This window comes from Seriola aureovittata, chromosome 7, assembly GCF_021018895.1.
Source record: "Seriola aureovittata isolate HTS-2021-v1 ecotype China chromosome 7, ASM2101889v1, whole genome shotgun sequence".
NCBI classification, from domain to species: Eukaryota; Metazoa; Chordata; class Actinopteri; order Carangiformes; family Carangidae; genus Seriola; species Seriola aureovittata.
This window is the reverse complement of record NC_079370.1, coordinates 3,740,673-3,760,692: the sequence shown is the minus strand read 5'-3', so window position 1 is coordinate 3,760,692 and position 20,020 is coordinate 3,740,673. Positions and strand designations below refer to the sequence as shown.

At 41.9% G+C, this 20,020-nt stretch overlaps 1 protein-coding gene across 3 annotated transcripts; it reads right to left on the bottom strand.

Annotated features, from left to right (window-relative positions):
* Positions 1–2,312: 2,312 nt before the first annotated feature.
* Positions 2,313–18,883, bottom strand: lingo4b (leucine rich repeat and Ig domain containing 4b). 3 transcript variants are annotated; one of them, XM_056380404.1, is made up of 3 exons: positions 18,404–18,883; positions 5,656–5,771; positions 2,313–5,523 (listed from the first exon to the last, which is right to left on the bottom strand). In XM_056380404.1, the coding sequence occupies exon 3, from the start codon at positions 5,509–5,511 to the stop codon at positions 3,700–3,702; it is 1,812 nt and encodes a 603-aa protein (XP_056236379.1). In that variant the 5' UTR covers positions 5,512–5,523; positions 5,656–5,771; positions 18,404–18,883; the 3' UTR covers positions 2,313–3,699. The 3 variants fall into 3 exon arrangements, with proteins under 3 accessions (XP_056236379.1, XP_056236380.1, XP_056236381.1); XM_056380405.1 differs by lacking the exon at positions 18,404–18,883 and adding an exon at positions 7,489–7,768; XM_056380406.1 differs by lacking the exon at positions 18,404–18,883 and adding an exon at positions 7,511–7,768.
* Positions 18,884–20,020: the final 1,137 nt, after the last annotated feature.

Below are 20,020 nucleotides of genomic sequence, written 5' to 3'. Positions count from 1 at the left end.
AATCAGGACACAAAAAGAATCCTTCTTTTTTTATTTTTTATTTTTAACCAACCCCCTGAAGCAGGAGTAAGGACTAGGGAATAGATAAAAACAATAACTTACCTAGAACAGAAAACGCTTCCAAGTGTCATTCTAGAGGTGTGCAGACGATGTAGGCTTGTTGGAGTAAAGATCATAACCTTTCCTCTGGCACCATGTTGAGGACTAATTTGACCTTTGACCCCAAGTGATAAGTTTTGCAAAGTTGTCTTTTCATTATTCACCCCCACAACATTTCAGTCTCCCAGTGTGTAATCAACATTTCAACCTCCTGATCATGAGGAATTCATATTTCTTGTACAAACAGGAATATTTGTTATCTGTCTGAAACCCTTCAAGCCCTATGAGGAGTTTTTCTGAACACGAGTGAACATGTATAATCACTTTTCATTCACCTAGAAAAGTCTTCTCTCTTCTCTCTCATCTTTTCAAAAACCCCCTCGTCCCTTCTCTTCTCTCTGGATGGGCGACCATTTTGCCCAGTCCAGGTCAGTTCAAGCTGAGTCAGAGCTGAGTAAAACTGTGGTTGAAGAAGTCAAAAACTTGGAGCTATTTCTTGTTTTTGTTTTGTTTTCTATTAGCATTAGCAGTTGTTTACTTACCAGTCTAGAAGAAACGTTGTGAGTTGAGCATCAAACTTGGTTCCTTGAATTGCCAAGAGCTGAGTAAAGCAGAACAGTCTAAAGAAACCATCTTGTTTTTGTTTTAATTCTATTTCCATCAGCTCTCTTCTTCTACTGAAGTTAGCATGCTAACCAGCTAGCTCAAGCCTGGTCCATCTTGTCACTTCCCGATACCGAGTCACTGTAGCGTCCAGGCTGACCTGAACAAGCAGTGCTGCTCAGAGGGCTTATTATAAACTCTTGTACTGAAAAATGCAACAATAGCAGCTGTTAATGCTAATGCTAGCTATGTAGCGATAGAAAAACTTACAAATAGCTTCTTTGAAGATGGTTAGAGATTCTGATCCAGTACAGGATTTGCATTAAACTCCTAGTCAAGCAAATCCATGCATGTAGGTTGGAATTTAATGACTGTTACATGCACAATTACAAACAGTTTGTAGTGCTTGGTAAAAAAAAAAAAACCCCAAAAACTATTCATTACCATTTTTGATGGATATATATTTTTAACTAACTTGTTTATGTTTTTATGAGGCCCCTTGAATATACAGCTTTGCCACCCTTGCTGTTAGCTGCTTGTAATTTAGGCGATCTAATGATTTAAGCCTATTCCCTCGTCACTCTGGATAACAGTGTCAGCCAAATGACCACTACATAAATGTAAAATACACCTCATATTGTCAAGACATGTTCCCAGTGGAGAAGCCTTGAACTATCCAAACAGCAGATGTGAGGAGACCATAATGTTGTTGGTGGTGTGTGCATGCCAGTCATGGGGCGGGTATAGCTTATAAACACCACTTTAATCTGCCCTTTTGGCTTTCTGTCCACTGGGAGCAAATAGTTGTATTAAAATATATAATATGACAAGCCAAGCTGGGCCGAAGGATAGCACCCGCCAGACAGACCTATATAACAGATTGAGACATGCAGTGGTAATCCAAAAGGGTTTAAATCTCTGCTCATACACGTGATTATCAGTTTTTTTTTCTTTTTTTCTGGGTTATTCTGGGCAACTGCATGAGACGGACAAAATGATTTGCTGTCCAGTAAATCCACTCTGAGCACTGCAAGTCTCTAAACTGCACTAAGGTGAAGTGAGGGTAATTCATTGGTTAACGTCCGGTTTATCACTCTCCGGCGTAATATTCTGATTTAAACGGAGAGTCAGCAGCCAAGGATGCGCAGCAGGCGATATAGGAAGTGCCAGTAAATGTCTATAGAGATTCATTCGTATTACAGCAGGGATACACGTGTGCTCTGAGAGAAAACAGCCACGACAGCATCCCCATGCAAACATAATCCTCCGTCTTCACTCAGGGGAAAAGAAGAAATATGTACATTTGTTTGGCCAACTACCAGCTGTAGCTTTGTTGTCTCATAACGGGGGAACAAAGCCACTTTTTCTCTCAAACTGCAGCACAAAGTCCTCACAATGGACTCACGGCACAGAGATTAAGTGCTTTGGTTATGCAAGAAATTGTATCCTTCTCTTGCCAATTTCCCAACAATAGCGTCATTTCAGATGAAGATCCACCGGGAGATTGGTTTTTACGATGATTGGATTTGGCTTTTTTTTCCTACCTTTGATATCACTCCAAAATATTTTACATGAAACAATTGAAGGCATTGCATACACACCAGGCAGGATTAAATATATGCATTTAATAACATAAAGTGAAAAAACAACAGTAATTTATGAACAAGATAGCAAATAAACAAACAAACTTGTCAAAGCTGTATGTGTGCATCATTTACATCCTCTTTTCCTGGCGTAATAAAGCATTGCTTTGTGCATTGTGCATCTACACAGTTAAGTTTATAAACAACAAATGTGGCATATTTGAGTGACACTAATCCCCAGAACTAGATAAAATGATAGAACAAACGCAGCGCACACAAACGCCCTTGATCTAAATATTTACAAGAAACGCAGATCAGGTGAGCATTCTCTGTGTCGATGGTAAGAATGTTACTGAGGCACATATTTTTCAGTGTTTTGTGTGGGTAAAAAAAAGAAAAAAGAAAGTGGTTTCTTGAATATAAAAAAAAGGAGAAATCAGCATTTTCTGATGGAACAAATAGTCATCTAATGTAATTACATGATAAAGTACAAAAGAAAGACAGTGATCCGATGTGGACCTGACAAACCTGTTGTAAGTATGAAATGAGGACGGATACATTCCTATATACATTATGGTATTCTATCAGTCCTTTCACACGGTTACATTGTCATTTGAAGTAGGCTGTACAGAAACATACGGCAAAGCTCCAAAATGTCCATAAATTTAACAATAAGGTTTAGAGTCAGAAATGATTTGGCTAGTCTATTCCATATATTTATTGCCAAGTATCAAAAGCTTTTTAGTCACATATTCACATGTTAAAGTCTTCCAACCAATGCTGCTTCCACAGTCTTTGTTCATGATCCTCTGTTGGTGAGCAGAAATAGCAACCCGAGGGTCAAAAGGTTCAAACGTTCACTTGGCTTGTATTGGCAAGTGAAGACATAAAGCTGAGCATATTTGTACAATACGGATGATTAAACAAGCACCTGAAATGTTTTGAAAATGCAGAAACGCTTGATAAATGTGTCAAACTCTTTTTGTGTGATCCCAAAAATCTCAGAAAATTCAAACTATTTCATAAATACATGCTACATAAAAAAAGAAATAAAATTAGATCTGTGCGAGGTAAGTGGACATTTGCTTATTCAAAGCACAAGTTGTTGAAAGCAAATGCACAGCTACCGTGAGACAGCTCTGCCTACAATCTGTTAACATCTTTCTATTCCAGGATCATGAGATATTCATTAGTCAGATAACACAGCCAAGTGGGGGCTGAGATGTGACTTTCAGCTCCTAAATTAGAAGAGGACGAGCACAAGTCCAACAAACTGGCTCTGATTTGCCTTCTCAAGGCGCCTTTGAATAGAGGTCTCTGTCCTTGAGTGTCCCAATAAGAGGGGGGGGGGGGTGTCCATATTCCAGAAAAGCTCACAGTCAATATGAAGACCCATTTCACCTCTTCCTTGGCTTTAAATGAGTTTCATGGTGAACCTGCCTCCGTCACCTCCGTCTCCTCCTCCACCCATGGAAGACCGCGGGACAAAGTCAATAGTCGCTGTGTGCTTGATCTGCCCTTTGCTCTGGCTCCAGAAGAACATGAAGACAAAACAGATGGCCACCGAGCTGAGGAACGACAGGAAGCCCATGGTGGTGGCGATGATCAGGGTCTTCGCATCAAACGGGTATGGCTTAGCCATTTGAGCTGAGGAGTTAGCGGCTTGGGGATTTGAAGGCTCTACCCAGCCTTCCTCTGAGAGGACGGGGATGGTTCGGTTACGAGGGAGGCCCTTCACATAGAGACCAACAGTCAGGCTGTCATTGCCGGCCGCATTGCCCGCCAGGCACTGATACGTGCCACTGTCCTGAACTTGGGCAAAACGCACTTCTAGAGTACCATTGGGCAAAACTCTGATTCTTCCTGTTGGAGAAACCACATTCTTGTGGGATGAGAGCCAGGTGATAGACGGGACCGGATCCCCATCGGCCTTACAGGAGAAGAGAACTGTGGTGCCTTCCTCTACTCTTGACTCCTGTGGCCTGCGGTCCATGATACGAGCGGGGCGGCAGGTGAACAGCCTCGGGAGCTCCTTCTCTGAGAAGTCTCTGAAGTCACGCTGTCTCACCACATCAGGAGAGGAACAAGTGGGCTGATGTCCATCAAAGTTCAAGCGCAATCTGCGGCGGACCACCCAGAGAAGGCGGCAGTCACATGCCAGGGGATTCCCGTCCAACCGCAACACCTGAAGGTTCCCCACAGAGTGGAAGACGCCCTCCTCCAAAGTAGCGAGCTGATTGGATGTCACATTAAGCATGCGAAAGTAGGCCAGTCCCCTGAAGGCCCCCGGCTCTATTCGTAGCAGGCTCCCCCCTGCTAGGTGTAACTCCTGGAGTCTCAGGAGGTCCCCGAGCAGATTACCTTGGATAACAGTGATGGGGTTGTAGGACAGGTCCAGGAAGCGCAGATAGACCAGGTGACGAAGTGCTGAGTAAGGAACAACAGTAAGGTTGCAGCTGCTGATGACAAGCGAGGTCAAATTGAGACCGATCAGGCTGTTGCTCGCCATGGTGTCCAGTGCTGGCCAGTTTGCGATCACCAGGCTGCGCAGACGGTGGAGTCGTCGGAAAGCGTTGTTGGGAAGCGTAGAAATGGTGAGGCGCAGCATTCGAAGACGTGCCAGGCTCTGGAGCTGGGACAACGCCTCAGTGGGAATGGAGGTCAGATTGCTGCGATCTATGTTGAGCTCCTGCAGACTCTGCAGACCGAAGAAAGCCCGCTGCGAGATGAACACCAAGTCATTCTCCCCAGCTTCCAGTGTCTGCAGGTTCACCATTTCTTTGAAGGTATAGTCCAAGAAGACCAGAATCTCATTCTGGCTCAAATCCAGAAAGCGCAGAGTGGACAGGCCAGAAAACACCCCAACTGGGATGATCTTGAGTCGGTTGTTCTTAATCCGTAGCGTCCTGAGATTCTGTAGGCCCTGGAAAGCCTCCACCTCAATCATGGAGATTATATTATCACTGAGGTCCAACTCTTGAAGTTGCAGGAGGCCAGAGAACTGGCGGCGCCCCACAGTCTTAATCTTATTGTGGGATAAATCCAAACGCCTGGCATCGTTGGAAAAGCCCTCTGGCACAGAGTTCAAATGTTTACCAGAGCAGATCACTTCTTTAGCCTCTGGTCGACACACACAGCGTGGAGGACAACCTCCTGCAGATACACCCAGTCCAAACTGGAGCAGGATGCTCCACGCCCCCCATCGGACGACTGACTCCACAAACATCTTACCCCCTGCCTGTAAGGAGACAAAGACAATAATGCATATATGTCAATATATATAAAATAGATTAATCTCATGTTTACAGTGTTAAATCAAAAGCCAGATACATTATGTTGGATTTATTCTCCTCATTTAGTCTTGACCTACCGTTTCAGTCTCGGTGCGCAGATTCTCATAACCAGTGGCAGTCAAGTTGGAATCAGACTTGAGTTAAGTCCTCTGTAGAGATGTGGTTCTGTCAGTAACATGCCCTTTGGAGTGGCCTGGACACAACAGAGAGGCAGAAAAACAAGTCTTAACAAAACCAAACAATTGCCTTGAACAGCAGCTTTAAGGGAAAAGTTTAATTTAACACCCAAACACAAGACAGCATCCCAAAACACTCTGCTCTCAGGCTGAATATATACCATTGTTTGACTTCAGTTTAGCTCTGCCCCCAACTACCACAGTGAGAGAGGACAAGTGCCATAATTCTTTTATTGTAGTGTTACATCCACAAGCTTTTTTTTCTTCCAAATTAGATGAGAAATATAGATAGATAGATAAGGAAACTATTAAGCTTCTCCATCAGCTTTAATGTGTTCCGGTTCCAATGTGGCTCTTAAATGAAGCCAAGAAGAAGTTTTTCTCGCCGTTTGAGTTTGATATTTGTCTCTGATCGTCAACATGGTGACACTGTTTCAACTAATTTGTCCCATATTCATTTTTTGGTACTGCCCTGATGTGTGTTTTTTTTAATACTTATCGTCTGACGTGAGGGAGAACACAACAAAAAGCGCACATTTCAGATGGTAGATTGTGTCTGGTGTGAGGCAGATGTCGCAGCAGATAAGACTGGCCTACATCTCTGTGCCACAGACAACAAAATCCCTACTTAACTGATTATCAAAGAATATATCTCACTTTTTACTCTCGACATTTTGCCCCCAAAAGACTGGAGAAGTACCATTAACAGCACTTAACGCACGTGAAAAGTGCCCACGAGTGATCTGCCCTATCCAACCTCATGTGCTGCGCCTCTGACAGTGCGGATGGGAGCTTAGCCTCCTGGGCCAGACATCTGGATTTAGGTAACATGGTTAGACTGGTATAGATTCTCTGAATAAAATTAGTTCATAAACCATATAAGACATAAAGTTAATCACTTAATGTAAGGGTGTCCTATGCTGTGAGACAAATTTGTGATTTTGGGTTACTTACTCTAAGTGGGTTTTTATTTTTTCAATTATATTAGAATATTTTTTCAGCTCTTTAAGTTCAGATAAATTAATATAAAGATTCCAAACGAGTCCATATATTTTAATTAATGATACTAATTTTTTTAGAACTGAAGTGAGAAATGAATGTCCGGCATTTCACAAAATGATGACTACTCCGCTGTAATTAGTGAAATGAATGGAGAGCATATTCTGAATTGCTGTTAGATTTAGAAAACGACTCATCTGAACTTCATCTACAGCAGCAATCTTCCAAATTAGAGTAAATATTCAAATAATATAATGATTTTCATAGCGAAAAATCCCAATTTCTTTTTCCCAAAACATGAAAACATAGAGGTGTCAAAATGAGTCAGTACTTGTGCAGATTAAAACCAAATCAAGAGAAGGTTCAAAACAGTCTTTTTACATCCAAAAACAAGGTCAAGGAGTTAAAAAAAAAAGTCCACTGATGTAAAACATGCACAGTGAAATATTACATAATTACATTATTCTGCCAGTGTCTGGACTTGCCAGTTAAATAAACAGGTGCTGGGAAAGTATGTGATGTAAATTATGTATTTGCTCTCCAACAACCACCGCTGAGAGCTGCTACAGCACGTGCAACAACAACAAAATAATCAACTCTAATTCTTCACACAGCACCGACAACATCCAAAAGCTGCACAGAAAACTAAAAGCCCAAAACATAACAACATTCTCCAGCAAAGTTTCCTTTCCTAACAAGCAGATATATGTACGCCAAATACTTAAAAAAAAATACCTATTGCCAGACTGAGACCGACCTGCAGCAGCTGCAGCTTTTCTCACTCTCCACCATCAGACGGAGTGTGGACTCGCCCTCGCTGCAGCCTCGCCTCTGAGTGGCAGAGTTGTCGACAGTCCCAGAGCTGCACAGTCTTTGTCTCATCCCTGATCCTCATGCAAACAGCTCTTATACTGTCTGGCTGGCTGGAAGCGCTGACTCACAACACCCAACACTTGTGCTCTTAGACTCCCAGGACTCGTGTTGGACCAATACTCATCATCAGAGTCCAGACAACACCAGACAGACACCAGTACTGATCCTTTCTGAAATGTAAGACTTTTACAGGCAGCTACAAGTGATCAGGGAGATGATTTCTGGACAGAAGCTAAAACAGAACAATATGTAAAAGCCCTATTTCAGAATTTGACTTTCATTTATTCATTTTTTTAATTGTTTTTGCAAGTAAATTCTTGAGTTAACTGAGATGATACCCACATGATTTTTATATATAGGATTGTAAAACTCATACAAGATCCCACACAAACACTTTTTCCAACTTCTCTCCTCTGAATCGACTGAATCAAAACAAGATGATTATCGGCAACAAAATATTGGCTTTCTAGCATCCAAGATCCCGTATCTGTCTCCTCAGGCTCCTGGGTGCAATACATGGGAGGGATACACAATTTAAATGTGTTGCCCCCCCCCCCCCCCCTCCTGAGCCAACTTGTGAGAGACAGAGACTGGCAGGTGTGTGATATCTCAGGCGGGTGGGCTGTCAGTTGCTGAGCCCTTCCAGCCAATCAGTGGATCGAGGTCGCTCCTCCTATGCAACTCTGCACACATCATAAAGCTGCGGTCCTGCCAAAGGTCGCGAACCCGATGTCACGACCAGGACCGACCCCATCCGTCAAATTAGAAAGTGAGGGGAATGAATGTATGTGTAATTTCGACATGTATTTCTCACCCCCGCGTGAAGCGCAGTCACATGAGTGTCGTGTTACAGTGTTAATTATGCTAACTATTTTCTATTACGCACGGCCACTTTGTCGTTTCTATTAATGATGCAGCTTCAAATTAGAGCAGACAACAATCACTTAAAGGGCTGATACTGCTGAGGTCCAAGACTCTGAATCTCTTCAGGAATATAACACAAAACTAGTTCATGCCAAATGAGGAGGTCTCTATTTTTATGACCATAATCTTTTTAGGAATTAGCTATAGCCAGGAAACTTCCTGTATTACCATCCTTACACAGTGTAGTTTCCACTTTGAGACATTTCTCGTGCTCATAAATATTTAACAAAACAGAAAGTAGACCAGAACCTAGAAAAGCAAAAACCTAGAAACAAGAGCAAGAAGCTGCATTTTATTTGTGTTAACTGCAGAGACGTGCTGTTTAATTTCATGAGGAGCGATAATTGTAAAAAAAAAACAAAAAACAAAAAAACAGAAAATTCAAGATTTAGAAACTGGATAATTTATAATATCATAATAATAATAATAATAATAATAATCTTTATTAATTTAACGCTTTATTAGAGCGTTACAAAGTGTTTTGCAGAATAAGACATGCAGGTCATATAAGACAAATATAAGGCGAATCAGAAATGTAGCTAAAGTGTCTCAATATTATAGAATACTAATAAACCAAAGACAGTGTCAGCAGTAAAAGTGTAATCCATAAAAATGTATTATGGAGAGACAAGTAGTCAATAAAATTAAGTAAAATCAGGAACCTTCTCTTCAAAAGATGCAAAATTGCCACAACAGTCTTTATTAAGCTTTTAAAATGATTCCATAATAACTAATAATGAGATAATGATAATAATCGTGGCTTACTGTAATAATAGAGACTGTTATTATATTGTTTATTGTAATGTCCTGCTCGTCATTTCTTTTCTCAATATTTCTGTGTAATTCAGTTTAATAAAAATGTTGTTTTGTTGGCCGTCTGTGAATATAGTGGCTGTTGTTTCATTGTCTGTTGTTTCATTGGTTTTTAGCCGTGTATTAGGAAATTACACGATTACCGTCACGTCTTAGCTTTTAGCTGTAATCAAACTCTACTTCCCACTTTTTCACCATCGTCATTTCTGGGAAGTCCATTGATCTTTTTCTGTTTAATTCAGTTGAATAATGACGCTGTTCGGTTACTGTATGGAAGCCTCGCCATCTGGTTGTTTTTTACTTTAAGTCAAAAGCCTGGCCAGATACTGCAGAGGCCTGATTGACCACGCTGAAGTTGCCATTTGGTGTCCCTGCAAAAACCTTTTTGCATAACTCAAAATCAAAAGCCAAGCGGGTGCCAGCTCTTACCTAATAAACCCCTCGCGATGCCAAAATGCAAACAATATCAAAGCCAATGGGATGTAACCTCGCTTCAGACAATCCTTTTGGCAGAGTTGCGTCAGATTTTGGGTGAACTCCCACTGCCGCTTAATTCTTTGAAATAATTCAGCTTCTCTTACTGCGCTCAGTTTTGCCGTCTCTACTCTGTCATCAGACAAACCTCATCAAGCCTCTCAGCTCGCGCCCCTTATCGCCTTACATCAATCTGCGGACATCCCCCCCCCCCGTGTTAAAATTAGTACTTTCTTCACAGCTGCAGATTAAATCTTCACTCGGCTCTGCGCAGTTGCTTTATGTTTCCCTGGTGGTTGTGTTTATGAAATGATCATGTGAAATATAATGAATCAATAAAAAAACAATCAAAGAAAATGATTTCCTTCAGCATCACATGACATCAACGTGCATTGTTCGTTTGCTGATTATGATGAAACAGTTTTTATTGTTCATCTCATTCACCAAACTGCCAACGTGAGCGTTTCTGCTCCGGATCGCATCCAACAAAGGTGCTGCAGTGAGCGGTGACTCGCATCATTATCTCGCTGTAACAACCCAGGAGCAAAGAAAAGGCAATGATTCTCAATTAGCTTTAACTCTTCATCTAACCTGCATCACGGTTTCATTAGCTTTGACAAGGAGCTCTCTCTCTCTCTCTCTCTCACTCTCTCTCTGCTCTTTCTCTTTTAAGTTTCACCTAATCTGCCATTCCTCAACGCTCAGTCTCTGCCTGTTAACTTGGGGACCTGCAGCAAAATGTGAAAAGCTGTGACAGGCAGCGTGTAATTATTGAGATGGGACGACTTTAAGCAGGGAAAAAAAAAAAAAAAAAAACTTCTTTTGCAACAGGTGCATGAAACAGGAACATAACCTCACTTCGGTTTTTGTTTTTTTGTTTGTTTTTTGTCTTGTGGAGTTTGGATGCCCTGAGCATGAATCCCTGTGCGAAGCAGCCCATCCGACAGAGAATGCACGCTCGGAGCCCGGCTGGGTTTTCTGACACTTGTCAAAGAGCTATATTTAGCTTGTCACAGTGAGAAAGACAAGAGCCTGGCTCAAATCCCCAATTAAAGCGGCTGGAACAGAACAACAGCGCAGGGATCACAGAGCGTGAGCTTGTGTCTTTGCACTTTTGTGTGCTTTCTGAGTGTGTGTATTCCAGTTGTTGAAAGTGTGTTTGAATGTGTGCTGCTGGTGGGAGTTGGTGTGTGTGTGTGTGTTTTTTTCTTTTTGTTTTTTTATATGGGCTTCTGGCACCTGCTGCAGTGTGACGGCCCCTGAGACCTCCTGCATGCAAGCAGCAAATATTAAAAGGTTTGCCGGCAGAACAGCTGTCGGCTGCATAGCTGAAAAACAAAAGTCCCCCCGGTTATTCCCCTTTGGGTTTCTCGTAAACAAGTTCATGTCAGGAGCCACATCTATGTTGAATATACACAATGTAAAACTTTTGCCGCTACAAGATGAGTCAGGGATGGAAACAAAAGTAGAAACAGTGAGTAGATTCATGTGGAAACACTGTGGTGGACGATAACAACCAAGGCTCCAATCCAACTCATTACAACACCACACCTGGACCCAGGAAAGAAAGACAGAACACTACAACACCAGAAGCATGAAGCCGAAAGCAGCATTGCAAAGTTTGCGCCTTTGTCGCTACATTATTATTATTGGCAAAATTTGGTGAATGAAATGTTGCTGGAGAGGTGCAAAATGTAGCTTCTGTTATCACATAATCCAGTTTGCAATCCTCACATAACTCATGTCTACGTTACATAATCTTTGCAGAACATTTTACGGACTCTGCGGAGGTCAAGCAAGCCATTTCTAATTTGAACATTTTTTTTTCCAAACAGGGCTGTGAGAAAAATGCAGACCTATGAATACTAATGTCAGGGTGCGCTTGCCTGGGTTGCATATTTGAAATTGGCATGGGGAGAAGAGATAAAGAAAAGTGTGTGTCAGTGTGGCTGCAAGCGTATGCCTGTGACAAATGTGATTATATTAATTGTTTGCCTCTGTGCCTACACACTGAAATAGATTTATTTCTTCTGAATGTTATAGATTGTGCTGGTTTTTCATGTTGCTTGTTTTCAAATGGTGAAGTTTTTAACTCAGGAACAAACAGCCTGATGACATGAGAGAAGTGTCCGCGTTCAGAAGTGACCTGAAAACATTTGTTTTCTCCGGTTTATGATTAGTTCCAGTGTAGGCTATATGGTTTGTGTGTGGGGCAATAAATGCCATGGAGTGTGGGTGGTTTTTATTTTTTCTTCTGTTGCCATTACCTGTTGCTACACACGTTTTAATGTCCCCTGCAATGAGTTTAGCTGTAATGAAATGTGCTGTATGAATACAATTGTCCTCCTTTGTGTTTCTCTTTCTGCCTTCTGCTCTTTTCCATGTCCTGTAATCCAGCAACTCAGATCCAATGATGTGAAATGCAACTTAAAACATGGATAAAATTTCAAAAAGAGGGCAAACGTGATTGTCGTCATGTGAAAAAGTGAACATGACGAGCCGACAGACAGACAGAGGCATTAAGGACGGGTGCTTTTGAGTAGTTACACCCATGTAATGTGTGGTAGAAGTGGGTCACAGTGACAGATCCACTCACATCGGTCTTGTTCCAGACTGCGTGCTGGGTAAAGCACTCTGCCTGTAATTCCTCGCTCTGACGAGGAGAGAGTTAAGACTCTGTGCGACGACGTCACGCAAAGTGCTCCGTCTGCAATATTAATAATAGCACAAATAAATGAGGGAAGGGAATTAGTCTCAGTGCAGCGCCTATGTGATGTGACAAATTAGGTCGTCTCAGCTAACAGAAGCGACGCGTTCAGATCCATCAACGTACATCAGAGGGATGATGGGAGGTCATGCATTAAAGGGGAGCTGACTGATGGGAGACAGAGGGTTCTTGACCTGGAACAGGTCAAACGCTGATCAGACTCATTCAGGGCAACAAACATACTGACTGTACCGACTTCAACTGCAATCAGCTCCTCATGAAATCTGGGACAGCAGAGTGTCGGTTTGTTACTGGTTGTTGACAGGTACAAAACACACGGCCTCATGTTTTATTGTAGAAAGACTCTGATTAAAAATTGAAGCAATATTTCTCTATTGTAGAAATAGAAGTAAAATGAATTACTCACATTCTTAACAAATTATAACCTATGCAAAAGTATTATCGATAAAAGAGTAAAGATACCTGAAGAAGAAGGGTAGGGTTCATTTTTCAGACCATTGAAAGATACAAAGGAGAATAAAATGAGGGTAAAAGAAGGAGGGAAATAAGAAAGAAATGGGGGGAAGTAAGAGAAAAAAGTAAGATAAACAAAAAAGGACGTAAATAAAGCAATGAGGTGGAAAAAGTATGGAAAGGAAGCAACTGAGCAATATAAGGGGAGAATTGAGAAAAGGGAGTGAAAGTAGCAGAGAAAAAAAAGAGTGTGAGAAAGCATTGAGGAGATAAAAGATGAAACAAGCACATTAAAGGGGATTTTAAGTAAGTTGTGCTATTGCTACATAGCTAGCGTTAGCATTAACAGATGTTTACTCACTAGCTTCAGCTATCGTGTTTACAAGACAAGAGGTGAGAATAAGTGACTTGAAATTTCGGCCAGACCAGAGCTAACTGGTTAGCTTGCTAACTTCAGTAGGAGAAAAGAAGTGATAGGATTAGCAGCAAAACAAGAAAGTTTCTTCCCACCTCTGGTTTGATACTGAACTCGCAACGACTCCTCTCGACTGGTAAGGAAACAGCTGCTAATGCTAACGTTAGCTATGTAGCTATACCAAAACGTACTAATAGCTACTTTAGGGGTAAAAAATGGGAAAACTAAAAATAGTTAAAAGGAAGATGTAGTTTTGGAAAAGCACAAATGATCAAAAAATGGAAATACTGAAGCACCTTTGTCCAACAACCTTTGAAAAATCTAAAAACTAAAGTTATGGCAAAGAAATTTATACTAAGACTTTTCAAAACAAAACAAACATGTTTTCCAATCTGCAGAGGAGGGAATGAGGGAAACTGACCTCTTGAGAACAAAAGAAGAAAGAAATGACTATCATAATTGTTTTGCTATTCACACAGAAAAGCAATCAACTCTCCATATTCTCGTCTCTCTAGTGTGGAGGTGGAGCTTTTCGTCTTTGGCACACTTAAAAGGCCCTCATGCTAATCTGGCTGGGCCGTTCCACCATCCCACCTCCTATCCAGCTGAGCCGGAGCCAGCCACAGTGGTGCAACGGCAAAGAAGGGGGGCAAAAACAAATCAGTTGGAGAACAACTATGTCTCCATGAAATTCACATTCTGTACAATCAGCTCTGCATGTGTGGGAGGTTTGGATGGAGGATCTCCTGGCTGCATCACAGTACCTCCCTGATTCTTCTAAACCTCTGTGTCTCTCGTGCGGCTTTGTAGTCTTGATACAGTGAATCAAGACTTGGTGCAGTCTGTCCTCAAACGCACCCATGGTTGGACAAACAAAAAAAGTGAAGTAGTTGGTGTGAAGCACAACACGAAGAAGCTTCGTACAGAAGTTGAAACAGTCTGGCCAATCACTCTGTGAAGTGGGTGTAATTGTCAGATTGATCGTCACCTGGCTCTGCTGCTCCCTGCCACACCTGTCCATCGTTCCCTCATTTAGCCCCAGTGTGTACACCTTGCTATGACTTTCCAGCCATTCCTGCTTGCCTCTTGCCTGATACCTGCTTAGCACCGTCAGATTTGTTTGCCTTTGACTCGCCAAACTGTGTCCCTGTTCATTGACATTTGATGCTTGTAGCTGGGGTCAAGCAGTTCCACCAGTTGCCTGCATTTGGATCGCCTTCCTCGTCGCCTTTGTCCACGAACCTTGATACTGAACGTATTGAAACTGAATTGAAACTACTGGGAAGACTGGGAAGGACAAACTCATATTGGAAAAGGAACACACCACATGAGAGAAGACATTGCTGCATGAAAGAAACCCACTGATACAAAAGATGCCCCTTTTTTTTTCATGGCCTTACAACACAAGGCTGCAGCTGACACGAGCCTCAGGCCAGTGGCTCCAGCTCTTCATTCATGTCCCGGCTACAGTTAATATCTGATCTTTCTATCCATCTACAAAAGGACTTCAGATGGCCGTGCGGCCTGAATGCTGCTTGTGTGACATGGAGGGTTAAGATTGTGCAATCCCCCTCGAAAAACAGGTCAAGATGAGGCTCTGATGAGACGACACATATCAGGACACAGAACAAACTTAGTGTGAAAACTGATTTAAAAAAAAAAAAGTTATTTTAACTTTGCAAAAAAACAAGAAAAGTACTGAATCTGACTGTGATGTTAATCTCATTAAGGCTGTTAAGACTGAAAACGTGGTGGGTGGATGTGCGGATGAATTGTTCCAGGCTCAGATTCACCTTCTCCCAGACACCTCCAAAAACATCTTTTGGCTAAGCCTGGTATTAAGGAGCCGCAGTTGGAAGGAAGTCAAAGCTGCAGTGAAACACTTTGTCATCCAATTTTCTCAATTGCTTTAATGGGACAATGAGTGTGCAAGCAGCACATTCCCTGATATATTTATGACATTATTTACAAGCTGAAGTCACTGGTGGATGATTTTTGCTAATCTGGAACATATTCAAACATTTAGAAGTAGGTGGGAAAACTCAAGGACACATTATTGCCTTTTTTATTCATATTTGCAAAGGTTTACTTGAGGAAAATACATGTAAAATAAAATGTTCATGTAGTTAACAACTGAAACTAAATGATTTTGGGCCATAAAAAGAAAGGAATGATTTTATTATTTTATTTTATCATTGCTTCTCTCTCTCTTCCATCCTGAACACTGGGAAGTCAAACCCAGGCAACGTATTTGTCAGGCAGTCCCCACCCACCACACTCTGCCTTTGTGTGGTGTATATGCAAAAAGCCAAGTTTACTCAGTGGTCACACAGCGACAAAGTCGTCATGGATAAACCTCCCTAATCTCAGCCTGAGGAAGAATCACCATGGCGATAGCCTAGCCTAGCGTAGCTTTGCTGTAGGTCAACTTCCTCCACATCCACATCTTGGGGTTTTCCTCAGCCACCGAAGCTATGTCCAAACATCTAATGTTTTTATTTGAAAACGATTTGGCTCCGTCCACACTCACGCACCTGAAAACACATACATACATGACCATTCACGTACACTGTGCACGCACGAGCAGGAAGCAGATTGTCTACGCTGCAGTTGATTAGTTTTAGAAAATACTGCGGACGAGGGACAGCAAAGAACAACAGCAGCAGCTAGCAATGACAACAAGGTCAGTAACGCTTGTATTTTGTAACTCTGTAGTCGTTTGGACGCCCGGTGTAAACGCAGCAAGAGATGTTTTAAAACTAAAAGGTAGGAGTGTGGAGGTAGCCTCAGGTTTCCTGACAACTTGGGATAATCAATAAATAAATAAACTCATTGCAACTACAAAATGTTGTGTGAAAGTAAAATATTGGTTTCTAGTTGTTGGACATTTATGAAACCCTTTTGGATCTCAAGCAGAGAAGCTTTTCTCTGAATCCGACCACGACCAAAGCTTTTCCTGTTAATACTCCAAATCACTTTACCTAACTGAACCCGAAAACCCGCAGCTGCATCTTGAGCTTGTTACGGAGCCTAAAAAGGTTTGCTTACTGTTAATGTTTTATAACCTATAAGCGAGGATGAGGAGGAAACGTCAGGATTCAGCATTTCAAAAGATTCGAGCGAGTGCTGATCATCGTACTGACGAACCGCCTCATGAGAAAACTCATAACACACTGAAAGGCCTGGCTGCTGATGTCTTCCACTGAGGCCGTCGACACAAAGCAAAGACACCGGTTAAAGATTTGTCATATGCTTCTTTGCCTGAGGCTCAAATCAATTGAGGTCTGGATCGGCTGCCCAGTATAACAGTCCAGATAAATCATTCCCTAACAAGGAGACTGACATACTTCCTGTGCATAAAATGCCCTCTGATTAAATTGCCCATTTGGCAGAATCCCAAGCGTCAAATCCTTGGTTCTCCCTTGATGGTTATCTGCTCCTCCAGAGCCACATCATTGCAACCGGTGTGATGTGTGTCCTCATTATGACAGGGGGAGAGGACGGAGACAGAGTTCACCTCTGTGCCCTCAGTGAAAACGCTGATCCTGACGCTTGTTGTCAGGCTGCAGGTGAGATGATAATCAAGTCTAACGTGAGGAGCCAAGTTTGGAAACAATACAGTCTCTGGGTGACAAACGGGTTTGATCAGAGTGAAGCATCTTGATTTTTTAAAGAAACACACACACACACACACACACACACACACACACACACACACACACACACACACACACACACACACTGTCCCAGGGGAAAATGAGGCTGCAGTTACTGCTGTCTGTAATCCTGCTGCAACGCAGTTAAAACACAGTCTGCTCTGGCCTTTTTTAGGTTTATAGAACAAACTATCCTGAGGATTACTGTTCACATGGACAGACGGTAACACCATGACAACAACAACAACAACAACAACAACAAATTTACGCAAACAACAAAGCAATAGGCTGAACGGTGTTGAGGTAAGGTCGTCTCGATTTCTAGAAAAGATTGTTGCAGTAAATTTCATAAAAACACGGGGCGTTAAGGTATCAATATAGGTCATTGTTTAAAGGTACCATTGTACCAAACACAGTACAAGTTAACTGCAGACAGAGGACACTCAGACTCGCACCGAACCAAGGACAAAGTTGTAATACCTTTTATTGGTATTAACATACTACACAAAAAGGAAAATGCAGACTAGTTTCAAACCACACTGGGTTTCCTCAGGGTGCTTTAAGATATATATATTTCCAAAGTGGTGAAATGAGCCCAGAGTTTTCCCTTTGTCTGCAGGTGGCCAGTGTAGAGCACCTTGCATTCACCTGGAGTTTACTACTTCATTACTGTGAGCACCTGGTAACTCTCAGTGCTGCACTATACCAGTAACTGAGTTTGGAGTCATTTCCATATGGAGTCATTTGTCATTGCAGATCTTGGATTGGCTAGTAACAAGTTCCAGCATCCAAACGACCAAATACTACGTCTTAATGACATAGTGTCCAAATGAGACAAAACAAAACAAAAAAAAAGAAAAAGAAAAAGAGCAAACAACGAATAATCAGGAAACTTTGCTTCAAATATGACACCAGATAAATCTCTGCTGAGTGTCTAAATGTCTCCTTTAAATCTGATGCGGCTGAAACTAATCAGTCTGAAGGAATCATATAATCTATTTAGGATGATTAAATGCAAAATTTAACAAAAAAAGAAGCAAAAGCAGCAGCAACACGTTTGATCAGAAGAATTAAACACCGACTCATTAACACACGAACATCTATAAGAATATTTCTGATATTACTCTGAGAGAAACTAACTCCAAATTCAATTACTGTTATAAATGAATATGGTGCAGCCTGTAACAAAAACGACACAGGGATATCACAGCAAGTTAAACTGTTGAAAATCTACGAAAGTACTTTGTAGATTTTTTTTAAATATAAAAAATAAAAGTATCGCAACCTATATCATGATTTTCAGAGTAAACTCACCCGCTGAATCTTTCAGTGAAGGAAACATCGGAACAAAGCTTCCACATCCTTCACACTCGTCTGTCTCCAGCAGCAAAAACATATTCATCTCTGTTCAGGACACTTTCCCCTCTCTCCCTGTTCTTCTTCTTCCTCCTCTTCCTCTCCTGTCGACGTTCAACCAGACTTTTCCAACATCTGTCACATCAGAGTTCGCCCTCCTTCTTCGTTAATTTCCTCTCTCTTTTTTTTTCTTCCCGTCACTGCCGAACACCCAGGGGGAGTTTTGGGATAATTGCGCTACTAAATGAATTTAGGTCGGACTGTGTCTGTGTGTGTGTGTGTGTGTGTGTGTGTGTGTGTGTGTGTGTGTGTGTGTGTGCGTGTGTGTCGGTCTTGTTGTGCGTGGTGTGGCGACGCTGTGGAGAAGCTTGCTGCGCTCTGACCGCGGTGCTGCTGATGCTGCGCCCTGCGCATCATCTCCATCCCTCTCCGCTCAGCTGGAACTAAAGTCCAACAGATTTAGAGGCTGGATGGGCGCCATGTGCCTTTAATAAATCCCCCGCGTAACGAGTAGTGTAACGGGGGATGGATCTATTACTGTCACCACAAACAAGGACCGAGTTGCCGCTTTTGTCACCAGTGCTCCATTTCCTCCATGAATATTTAAGAGATGATCACTCTCTTCATTCTGTACATTTCTCTCATAATTAACATCAACAAATTTCCTTCTTATTGCATTCCAGCAAGAAGACACGAGCCTTTCTTAATAGGGGCCTGGTTTAGAAAGTAATGACTGCAGTTTTCAGTATCTTTATTTAAGATTTCTTTGAATTTGCTGCCCTACTTCCACACATATGGAAACCACATTTTCTTTGACTGCACTATGTGCTGGGTATAATGGTGTGCATATAAAATAGGCTTTATGGTTCATAAAATGTTATGCATGATCAAAGTTTGACAGCACTGGCAGCGGTCTGACCAGCCTCGGACTCTAACCTTTACATTTTAATGAAGACAGAGAAAAGAAAATGTGACATTCCTGGAAACCACCATGTTTTTTTGTTTTTTTTTTCTTATTTCAGCCTTCAAAGAACGATGCATTACAGTTTAGTTCATTGGTTCCGAGAATGTTTGTTCCCGTAACATCATCTACATGTGGAGGGATTCATTTGCACCACGTCTGCCAGTCACTCCAGACCCTGCTGTACCAATCCTGTCACCTCATCAGTGCGTGCCTGCATGCACTGCCTCCAGTCAGCCCCTCCTTACACATTCATCAGATTGTTTATTGCATCACAGCCGTAGCATTTCATATCTAGCTCCACCTGCCTTTCTACTCAAGCTTGGACTGCTTTGCCTTTGCTGACTGCCCAACTGTTGGCGACCTTGTGTCTTAACAAATGAAACCAAGTAATATGTTTTTCTCTCTTCATGCGGTCGACATCTGTAATCTGCTTTTATGTGCTGGCATCTCCCAGATGTCTCCCAGTTTGAAATCCTGCGTGGTTATGCAAAAGAAATAGTCATTGTGCACCTGCACACGGACAGGTGCGTGGGAGGAAAAAGCAATAGTGGAAAACAATAAAATCATCTACTGCACAATGTCAACACTGATGAAGGTCACCTGACCCTAAG